The sequence below is a fragment of the Plecotus auritus genome, assembly GCF_963455305.1.
Source record: "Plecotus auritus genome assembly, chromosome: 6".
NCBI classification, from domain to species: domain Eukaryota; kingdom Metazoa; phylum Chordata; class Mammalia; order Chiroptera; family Vespertilionidae; genus Plecotus; species Plecotus auritus.
Genome location: NC_137773.1, coordinates 87,221,970 through 87,233,444, shown reverse-complemented (window position 1 = coordinate 87,233,444; position 11,475 = coordinate 87,221,970). Strand labels below are relative to the sequence as shown.

The following is an 11,475-nucleotide window of genomic DNA, read 5'->3' as shown; positions in this document are numbered from 1 at the left end:
TATTTCAGAGAGGAAGGGAGAGGAAGAGAGAGATAGAAACATCATTGATTGGCTGCCTCTTGCACGTTGGACCGAGCCCACAACCCAGGCATGTGCCCTTGACCGGAATTGAACCTGGAACCTTTTGGTCCGCAGGCCCACCCTCTATCCACTGAGCCAAACTGGCTAGGGCCTTCAGGTCTTATTTTAAATGGCAGAGAAGGGTGGTAAGGCTGGAAGGCAGGGTTCAGTGGGTGGGTCTGTCTGTGCCCCAACATCCCTTCCCCTTCTTCCCCTTCCAGGGCCCCTGAACAACACCAGTCCCTCCATTCATCATTTTATTCAAAGTGGTAGCCTTGAGCCCCATCTGCCCGAGGACTCCCAAGGGGAAATCAGTGTGTTATAAATTAACCATGGTTGGGCATCACCCCAGAAGCCCTGTCAACTGGACGCAGGCCCTCCGTAGTCCGTCTCGGATTCTCCGCCCGCTGGGACCTGTCACAGCCCCTGGCCACGCAGCCTGCTCGTCTTGGGCTCACAGCCTGCAGCTTCTCGTCCTCCTGCCAGTGTGCCAGAGCTAGCAGTATTCAGAATAATCCTCCTCCACATAGTTAGAGGGGAACCAGCCAATCTGGAAAGAGACGAGGAAGGGGTCAGGACCGCCTGTACACCATTCCTCCCGCGGTTCCTGGACACAGCAGGCAGGTTTCCTCCCACCTCGGCGCCTTGGCACCTGCCATACCTTCCTCCCCAGAAAAGACACCCCTCAGACACACACACAGCCGACCACCCCCACCTCCTCCCGTTCTCTACTCACACATTACCTTACCAGTAAAGACTTCCTGTTTAAAACTGCAACCCCCACTCACCCCAACATTCAGCCCTTTTTTCCACTGTAGTTTCTCCACAGCACTTACCGCCATCTAGTGATTGTTTGTGTTATTATTTATGGACTTGTTACCTGTCTCCACCCCCCCCCCCGCCCCGCCCCGCCCACACACAAACACTACAATATAAACTCCATGAGGCAGAGATTCTTGTGTCTTATTCACCACGGAGTGCCAAGAGCCTAGAAGAGTTCCTGGCACTCAGTATATACTTAAAGAATATTTGTTGAAACGATGCATGATTGTGTGGATGGATGGATGGATGCATGCATGCATGGACGGAATGATGGATGGATGCCAGGATGGATGGATAAATGCTTTACAGCTTAGACCTTCCTAAACACCCCAAAAGGCTCTCTCAAACCCTAACTGTCTTCTACTGCAGACTAACCTTACCCTTCATGGTCTTTAACTAAACTCTTCACCTAAGCAATATTCCAGGTCACTTTTTCACATGCTTCCCCTCAGTAGAACATAAGCTCCTCACCCATTCTTGGTCTTTATTCAACAATTATTTCTGAGAAACCATTACAAGTGAGGCAGCACTCTAGAGGTTAGGGATTCAAAACAAAAATTAAAACACCAGGCAGAAACAAACTTTTTTGAGAAATCTCGAGGTACCCTCCTGACAGTCTGAATTCAGGCAGGCGAAAAAGTACAAAAAGTGGTTAATCCCAGCTCTGCCTCTTCATGCACTCAATATTTTATTGAGCACCTACTGTGTGCCAGGCACTGTTCCAGGCACTGGTGATACTACAGTGAACAAAAGACAGAAAACCCTCAGGGGTCAGCTTGGCCGCCTATAAGCTGTCCTGACCTGCGCCCCTTAGGGCTTTCACGCTGCCCTGCGATTCCCCGCCACAATGTTGGCCATTCAGCATTGTAACTCCTTGATTACAGGTTTGTCCTCTTCACTAGACTATGAGTTTCATGAGGGCAGTGATTGTGCTGTGCTCATGTTCGTCTCCCCGGCACTCAGCAGGTCTGGCACGTAGTAGGTGCTCAATAAGTACTAAATGCAAGTTGCATCAATGAATGAAACCTCTATGTCCCTCGCTCCCCTTCACCAGGTAAGGCCTCCCATGAGCCACTCCCCAGCTGCTCCAGCCCATAATTCCAGTACAGCTTCACTGTAGCCAGGATGCCTGAGATGCCAAGCTCCGCCCTGACTCACCCGGCCATAGATCTCCCCTCGCCACCAGCCTTGTTGCCCCTTCTTGTTAAGGATCTTGACAATGTCACCCTCCTTGAGGTTCAGCTCTGATCGGTCCCTGGCGCAGAAGTCGTAGCGTACTTTGGCTGTGCCAAAATACTTGGTGCTTCCTGCTGTGTAGGGGAGAGCAGAGGTGGTAAGAAGCTGTGGGCAGACACCAGCCCACCATCAGGCACAGTGGGAGGATAATGCTCTCAAGAGGGTAACACTAGGATGAAGGGTCCTCAACGCTTCTCTGTACAGTGCTGGGTGCCCCGTGCTCCGAGGGGACACAGTTGTACTCCCAAAATCATCCCTGCAGCCCAACCAGCGTCCAAATTTAGAAAATAATACCATAATAATTTTTAAGATGGTTTGTATATATTTATAGTAAAGGAAACAGAGAAATGATGCGGAAAAAAATCATTTTAAGCTATTAAATCTTAATTATTTTAAGAAGGACCAAGAGTCAGAAAAGAGGAAATGGGAGAAAGATAAGCAGGGGGGTAAAAGACACAGAGAACTTTTCATAGTACAATGTAAGTGATACTGTAATTAATTTGTAGTATTTCTGCAAATATGATAAGATTGGACATCCATATCTATGCCAGTACAAATTAGTAATGTGCAGGCAGATAGAAACATTTATTCGATTTAGTGAAGTGAACAGAAATAATTTTTGTCTTAGAGTCCTCTTATGTTGTTTTGCTTTTTCAGACATAAAATAGTTTAATGATAGTTACTTTTTAAATACCTTTAAAAAACATTTTGGACATAAAAAATTCAGACACCACACAACCCATTTGACTTTTCTGAAAAACATACTTCAGAATGTACGCCAGGAAAACAAAATTTGAATCAAAGTAAGAAATTTTAAAAATAAAGAAAAACAGAAAAAAACCAAGATGGCGGCATAGGTAAACACCTAAACTGCTGCCTCGCACAACAATTTCAAAACTACAACTAAAAGACAGAACGGACACCATCCAGAACCACAGGAAAGCTGACTGAGTGAAAATTCTACAACTAGAAGGATAGAGAAAAGCTCACAGAGAATTGGAGGTACGGCAAAGGGTCTTTGTGCGCGCGGAGAGGAAGGGCGGCTGAGAGCCTGGCTGACTTTCTCTGGCGGAAGGGGGAAGGGAGCCCCCGACCACACTGAACCCCAGTTCTGACTGCACTGAACCCCTGTTCCGGGCGAGCCCCTGGGGACCCACGCTCTTGTGGGGGGGAGTCTGGACTCTCAGGCGGACACTCGGGAGCCGGGGAAGGCGGAGGACTGAAAGTCCTCTCGCGCCAGTGCGCACAAAGGCTGCGGAGGCTGCCACAGGCTTTCCCTAGCGGAAGGGAGTGAGAGGCTCCTGACGGCACTGAACCTCAGTTCTGACTGAAGTGAGCCCCAGTTCTGACTGCAGTGAACCCCAGTTCCAGGCGAGCCCCTGGGGACCCACGCTCTTGTGGGGGGAGTCTGGACTCTCGGGCGGAGACTCAGGAGCCGGGGACGGCGGAGGACTGAAAGTCCGCTCGCGCCAGTGCGCACAAAGGCTGCGGAGGCTGCCACAGGCTTTCCCTAGCGGAAGGGAGTGAGAGGCTCCTGACGGCACTGAACCTCAGTTCTGACTGAAGTGAGCCCAAGTTCTGACTGCAGTGAACCCCAGTTCCAGGCTAGCCCCTGGGGACCCACACTCTTGTGGGGGGAGTCTGGACTCTCGGGCGGAGAATCGGGAGCCGGGAAGGCAGAGGACTGAAGGCACACACGTGCGCGCAAGGGCAACGCTGACGGGAAGCCAAGACTGAGACCCCACCCCATCCAAGCTGAGCACAGAGGCTATTGCAATTTGGCAAGTCTAATCCTATAAGGCTGTCTCCAGCACCGGACTTCTCCCAGCATAGACACAGCTGATCCTTACAGCCAACTGGCCTGGAGGTCAATTCTTCCCAGTGATACCAACAACAATAAAGACTTAATTACAACAAGGCTGTACACACAGTCCACAAAGGTGTGCACCAAGAGTGTCCACCTCAGGTTAACTGGGGAGGCAGACCCACTGGGCCAAATTGGAAACCTAGCACACAAATCTACCAACTCAGGGAAGCAGTGAAAATGCGGCGTCTAAGAATCAGATCACAAACAAAAGAAATGGAGGAAAACAAACGACTGGATATAGAATTCAAAACCACGGTTATAAGGCTTTTTAAGAATATCCTAGAAAAGGCCGATAAATATAACGAGACCCTCGAAGAGATGAAAAAGGACCAACTAGAAATTAAACATACACTGACTGAAATAAAAAATATTATACAGAGACCCAAAAACAGACAAGAGGAACACAAAAATCAAGTCAAAGAATTGAAATACAAAGAAGCAAAAAACACTCAACCGAAAAAGCAAAAAGCAAAAAAAAAAATCCAAAAAGTTGAAGATAATGTAAGAAGACTCTGGGACAACTTCAAGCGTACCAACATCAGAATTATGGGGGTGCCAGAAGAAGAGAGAGAGCAAGATACTGAAAACCTATTTGAAGAAATAATGACCGAAAACTTCCCCCACCTGCTGAAAGAAATAGACTTACAAGTCCAGGAAGCCCACAGAACCCCAAACAAAAGGAATCCAAAGAGGACTACACCAAGACACATCATAATTAAAATGCCAAGAGCAAAAGACAAAGAGAGAATATTAAAAGCAACAAGAGAAAAACAGTTAGTTACCTACAAGGGAGCACCCATACGACTGTCAGCTGACTTTTCAATAGAAACTATGCAGGCCAGACGGGAGTGGCAAGAAATTTTCAATGTGATGAATAGCAAGAACCTACAACCAAGATTACTCTACCCAGCAAAGCTATCATTCAGAATTGAAGGGCAGATAAAGAGTTTCACAGACAAGAAAAAGCTAAAGGAGTTCATCACCACCAAACCAGTATTATATGAAATGCTGAAAGGTATTCTTAAAGAAGAGGAAGAAGAAAAAAGGAAAGATAAAAATTATGAACAACAAATACATATCTATCAACAAGTGAACCTAAAGATCAAGTGAATTAAAAACCTGAGGAACAGAATAATCTGGTGAATATAATAGAATCAGGGGCATAGAAAGGGAGTGGACTGATAATTCTCAGGGGGAAAGGGGTATGGGGGGGTTCATAAAGAGACTGGACAAAAATCATACACCTATGGATGAGGACAGTGGGGGGTAGGTAAGGGCAGAAGGTGGGGTGAGAAATGGGTGGAGGGGAGCTATGGGGGAAAAAAGGAGAAATAATTGTAATAATCTGAATAAAGATTTATTTAAAAAAATGCAAAAAAAAAATAAAAATAAAATCAATAAACATAAAAAAAAAAAATAAAGAAAAACATAGGAAACAAGAAATATAGGGTCTAAGTAATTCTTGATTCTGTTTTTACAAGTTCAATTCAATTGTTATGAAAGGATTAATAAACATATGTCATAATTATTTTAAATTATAGAAACTTATATCCAACATTCCAGATAATTTCAATAAATCCTGTGGTTAAGAGATGCAAAGGAAAGGGGAAGGTAGATACTAGTAAATCCTTGGTATTATTACAAAAATATAGGCTTAAAAGGTACAGGTGAGGACCCTGCTGGTGCCTTGTGTCCTCACCTTCCCCAATATAAAAAACATAACCCGACCCACCTATGCAAACCACTCAAGAGCAAAGGGACGGACAGGAGTAGGAAGGGTCCCTGCTGATTCACAGATAGGACCTCCCCATGCCCACCGGAAGGAATGTCCATGGTATCCCCCAACTTTCTCTCCACGATGTGAAGGAGCTGGGGCTGCAGGCCCCCAGCCTGATGCGTCCTACCTGTCGGTTTGCTTATGGCTCTCCTCTCGGGCTCCTTGAAAGGGAACTGCAGGGTGGTGTCCAGCGACTTGAAGCAATCCTTTAGGGAGTTCTGCTGGTAAAACTCCACCAGCTCCTGGCAGGGGGGCAGCAGGACAGATGCTATCCCAGCAGGCCCATGCCTGAGGGGGCAGCCCTGGAAGGAGCCACGTCCAACTCCTCCCATGAAGCAGGGGCTCCCTGGCAAGTGACCCCTAGAATAATCCCCATGATGGGAAGCTCATTCCATTTCTGCACAGCCAGGGCCATTTTATGGGGAAGAGACCACATTGCCTAAAGCCAGTTCCTCTAATAACCAATTTGCTTCATAACACATTTACACAATAATCAACCTATCTAACGACCACCTCACCAAAATCAAACCGGACCCCCATGCGGGCGGCCAGGAGCCTTATTTTTATAATCAATCCTATGTAATAAAAGGCTAATATACAAATCCACCAAACGGCAGAACGACTGGTCGTTATGATGCGCACTGACCACCAGGGGGCAGACGCTCAATGCAGGAGCTGCCCCCTGGTGGTCAGTGTGTTCCCACAAGGAGAGCGCTGCTGGGCCAGAAGCTGGGCTCACGGGCTGGTGAGTGCAGCGGCAGTGGCGGGAGCCTCTCCCACCTCCACGGCAGCGCTAAGGATGTCCGACTGACAGCTTAGTCCCGCTCCCCAAGGGCTCCTGGACTGCGAGAGGGCACAGGCCGGGCTGAGGGGCCCCCCACCCCCCAGTGCACGAATTCCGTTCACTGGGCCTCTAGTTATAATAATAATAATTAAGCACCTAATATGTGCTGACCAGAGTGCAACCATACATCATCAAACTCTCCTAACAATCCCGAGGGGAATATGTTCGTGGTACCATGTGTTTTATAAATGGTGAAAATGAGTCACAGAAAAGCCACGTTCCTTGGCCAGGGTCCCATGGCTGGAAGAGCGTGGATCCAGAATTCAGCCTCTGGGGAGGCAGTGGAATAGAGCATCTAGGAGCTGGCTTCTGAAATATGACTGATCTGAATTCAAGTCCCAGATGTATTGCACTTAGGAGTACTTATTACACAACTGCTCAAGCTGATTCTAATAGTAAGTAAACAACTAAGGGATATTCTGTAAAACGACATGTTTGCATTTTAGAGTTCTAGATTCCAAAGATGCCCATGTGGACCCTGAGAAAGAAAATATCTATTAAGAAGGGCTCCTGACCTGGCTGGAGTGGCTCAGTTGGTTGAGCGTAGTCCCATGAACCAAAAGGTTTCTGGTTCAGTTCCTGGTCAGGGCACATGCTCCGTCAGATGATCATGAAACAGATTAGGAAGAGCTAAATCTTCAAGTCGGACAGAAACAGGGACCCTGCTCTTCTCAGGTTCACCCATCTGTGAAATGGGAACTGGGAGAGTGAGTTTTGAGGGGATTCACTGATGTCCTATCTATAACCTGTGTGGCACTCAGTAAGCGCTCTGTCAATGCTCACTGCTGTTACTTATTGCTATTACTAGAGGCCCAGTGCATGACATTCGTGCACTTGGGGGCGGGGTTCCTCAGCCTGGCCTACACCCTCTCGCGGTCCGGGAGCCCTCGGGGGATGTTTGACTGACGGCTTAGGCCCGCTCCCCGTACGGGGCAGTTGGACATCCTTAGTGCTCCCGCCACGGCCACTGCGCTCGCCAGCCGTCAGCCCAGCTTGTGGCTGAGCAGCGCTCCCCTTGTGGGAGCGCACTGACCGCCAGGGGGCAGCTCCTGCATTGAGTATCTGCCCTCTGGTGGTCAGTGCACGTCATAGCAACCAGTCCTTCCACCATTCGGTCGACTTGCATATTACCCTTTTATTATATAGGATTACCATCACCATCATCATTATTGGTCATTAGGGGATTGCATTTAAGGCCAATTGATCCAAAGTGCCCTTGGAGGGGCCACTGTGAAAATGGACAAGAGGGAGGTCGTCCCAAGATGGAGCTTTAGGAAGGGTCCTGCCTTCATCCTGGAAAACTGGAGTTAGGGGAAGATTGGCCCTTACCGCCAGCCCCCGGAAGGCCTTCTTTTCTGTGATCCGGTACAGTCCTTCTGCCGTCATGATTTTAATGTGCTTGACCTCAACATTGTACCTGGAGGCAGTGAGAGAGTGGGCGAGATGGTCATTGAGCCCTGAGGCTGGGGACCCAGGCCCATACTCAGCCAAGCCTCAGCCCCAGGCTATACCCCAAACCATGGAAAAAGCAGTCTCGGCTGCTTCAGGGAGGGGGCGACCACGGGAGCCCAAGACTGAAGCTGCCTCCTGCTGCACCAGCCGGTTCCTTCCCTCGGGCCTTTTCTGCTCTAAGCCTCCATTTCTTCCTCTAAGGCTCCAGATCTTCCTAAGATAACGGGAGTCATCTTCCTGGACTCACAGGGTTGTTGAGAAGTCAGATCTTGCAAAGAAAGGAATGTTCTAGAACAGTGATTTTCAACCGGTGTGACGCAAGAATTTTTAAAACAGGCAATACCTGACTCTTTAGTCAGGGGCACTGACCTCTTTTCCATTAGATTGTTAAATTTAAAAATGACAACACAACAGCCGCCCAGTGTGAATAAATCAAAATTATACTTTTTTTTTGTAAGATCGGCAAAAAAATGTATGTTTTGGTGTGTCACAGAACTTGGGTAATTAGTTTATGTGCCACAAGATGAAGAAGGTTGAAAATCGCTGGTCTACAATAGCTAGGACGAGACCTACAGTGTCTAGCTTAAACCACATGGCAGACCACAGAGCAGCGAGGATGTGGAAGAGATGGTCACTTCGGCCAGTTTGGAGAACTAGAAAACCAAACCTCCTCCCACACAGAAAACCCCTAGAAATGCCGAGGAGAAAAGTGCTGAGTTCTCAAAAAAAAGGGGGAAATGCCCAGATGCCAAAAATGAGGACAAAACGAAGCAGTCAACTAAGCAGTAAGCATGAACTGCGACCCTAAGGAGTTCGCTGACCTTGGGAACCAGGAAGCTTATGTCTCGATGATCACAGAGACACGCGAAGAGTTACCGGGTCCCTCCAGGTGGAGAGTTGGCCTGAGACCCGCCCATGCCCTGTACGGCTGGACTGTCAAAAAGCTTCGCCTTCAGGAAAAAAAGGGGGGCTAGAAAACCGCCCCCCATCAGCGCAGCCACGATGATAAACATCTCGTCTGTCTCGGCCGCAAACAGAAAGCCACCCTTGCGAATTCATAACCTCAGCCTGCCCTCAAGAAGGTCTGCGGTGTCAACCAAGGAGAGGTTCAGACTGACATAAAGAACAAAAGGCATTCATTTAAGCAAAAAGTTGCAGCCCTGGAGACACAGGTTTTTCAGGTATCAACCAAAATTGTGTTCCAGGGGAGAACAAACAAAAGCAAGGTCTGTCAAATTCTTTCTTTCCTGCAAATGAAGAGCTGCTGGCTGAGTTACCAGAGCTCAGTTTAAATATGCAACCGAGGCGGTGAAAACTACGAGGAGGAGGTCCAGTCCAAATGCCAGGCTGCAGTTGTTGTTCCAGGATGTTTATGGCTCAGCCTTGAGCTCAGTTTAGCAACTTAGTAGCAGCTCTGAGAAGGGAGGCACAGGACCTGCAGAGGCCCCCCTTCCCTATGAGCCTCCTCACTCTATCTTGGGTGTCTTAGCCACGATCATTCCATTTTCTTGTTTCCATCACCAGGAGTCTGAACTTAAACTGCCGGTGTAGTCTGAGAAAACTAAGGAATCACCCTAAAGGACAATGAACCTGCTCGTGGGTCCCACAGAAACAAATGCAAAATCTCTGGAGATCCAGGCAGCAAAAGATCCCCACGGGGCAGCCCCCGGTTAAGATGGCGAGACACAACTACAAAACCTCCGAGGAAGTGAGTCACCCTGAGCCAGAAGCTGCCCTCAGCAACCAAAGCGTGAGAGACAGGGTGTGTGTGACTCCTTGCTCTGCCCCTTCCTAGGGGGTGCTCAATGCCTTTTGGAACCTCCCCAGGAAACATCTCTCTTTCTTGTGGGCTGTCAGTCATTTAAAGGAAATAAATTTGTTTAAACGCACTCAGGACCCCAGGGGTTGAATACAAGGTGGCTATTGGCGCTCTCCCACCCAGGAGCACACGGTGCCTTCTCTTTCCTCACCCCCTCCCTACCCTAGGTGCGTTACCATCAGCTTCCTCACTCCCAAGCTCCAAGGGCAGTCCTTGACCTCTATAACTTGTTTCCTAAGCCCATTTCTTCTAGGAATTACTTTTTCTACCTCTGTAATTTGCCATATAAATGTTCTTTTACAAAAAAAAAAAAGAAGAAAGGAAAAAAGAAAGATGGCGATTGTGACTGTACATTCCCTTCCTCCCAGCCACCCAAGTCACCCAGGTCACAAGGGGAGGTGGGTCAGGGAGGGAGGTATTACTTAATGCTGATGGCAAATTCGGCTGCGTCCTTCACCCTCTGCCGCACCAAGAAGGTCCCGTCGGAACGGTTGGTGAGGATGCTTTCTGCTCCGGCGCGCTCCATGGGGCCAGCGTACCTGCCAAGACACACCAAGGAGAGAGGTCTGCACAGCCCCCATGCCTGCGCCCCCATATGGCCATATGGGGGTCACGTCTTCTCCTAACCCTTGTGACTTTTTTTAAGTTGGTGACAGCCCAAGTCCAGCCGCCCTTAGACACCAAAAGAAGTCCGGAGGAGGCAGTGGCCAGCGTCCAGAAGTGGGCAATTTAAAGGGGAGGGAAGGGTGTCAAAAAATTCAGCCATCAAGATAAATAATAAGTAGTACTTCACATTGTTGAAAGAAATTGAAGAAGCCACAAAGAAAAGGAAAGATACTCCATGTTCATGGATTGGAAGCACCAATATAGTTAAAATGGCCATATTACTTAAAGCAATATACTGAGTTAATGCAATCCTAATCAAAACCCCAATGGCATTTTTTAAATAAATAGAACAAAAATTATCAAATTTGTAGAGAACCACCAAAGACCCCAAATCCTGAGAAAAAAAGAACACAGCCAGAGGTATCAGCCTCCCTGACTGCAAAGTCTACTACACAGCTACAATAATCAAAACGGTGTACTGGCAGAAAAGCAGACGCACAGACCAGTGGAACAAAATTGAGAGCCCAGAAATAAACCAACATGTATATGGACAACTAATTTTTGACAAAGGAGTCAAAAACATATAACAGAGAAAAGAAAAGCCACTTCAATAAATGGTGTTGGGAAAATTAGGAAGCCGTGAAACTAGATTGCTATTTGACACCGTCCATAAAAATTAACTTAAAATGGATTAAAGACGTAAATATAAGACCTAAGACATTAAAACCACAAAGAAGAAAACATGGGTACTAAACTTAATAGACCTTGGCCTCAGAGAGAATTTTATGAACTTGACCTTAGAGGCAAGGGAAGTAAAAGCAAAAATAAATGAATGGGACTATATCAAACTAAAAAGTTTCTGCACAGCAAAAGAAACCATCAACAAAACATAAAGGCAGCCCAGCCAGCATGGCTCAGTGGTTCAGCGTTGACCTATGAACCAGGAGGTCATGGTATAATTTCGGGTCAGGGCACATGCCTGGGTTTTGGGC

The 11,475-nt window shown here is 47.6% G+C and overlaps 1 protein-coding gene across 2 annotated transcripts in view; it reads right to left on the bottom strand.

Moving 5' to 3' along the window:
- Nucleotides 1-302: 302 nt before the first annotated feature.
- The window catches only part of VAV1 (vav guanine nucleotide exchange factor 1), a gene marked incomplete at its 5' end in the record, with an annotated part of 61,904 nt that continues 50,731 nt past the window's right edge, over nucleotides 303-11,475 (bottom strand). The window contains 5 exons of one of the 2 annotated variants that reach the window (XM_080673899.1): nucleotides 303-610; nucleotides 2,041-2,192; nucleotides 5,890-6,004; nucleotides 7,936-8,023; nucleotides 10,300-10,416. In XM_080673899.1, coding sequence (XP_080530025.1) covers nucleotides 557-610; nucleotides 2,041-2,192; nucleotides 5,890-6,004; nucleotides 7,936-8,023; nucleotides 10,300-10,416 — 526 coding nt within the window. In that variant the 3' untranslated portion in view covers nucleotides 303-556. The remainder of the gene's footprint in view (nucleotides 611-2,040; nucleotides 2,193-5,889; nucleotides 6,005-7,935; nucleotides 8,024-10,299; nucleotides 10,417-11,475) is intronic. The other variant, XM_080673900.1, reaches the window with a different exon arrangement.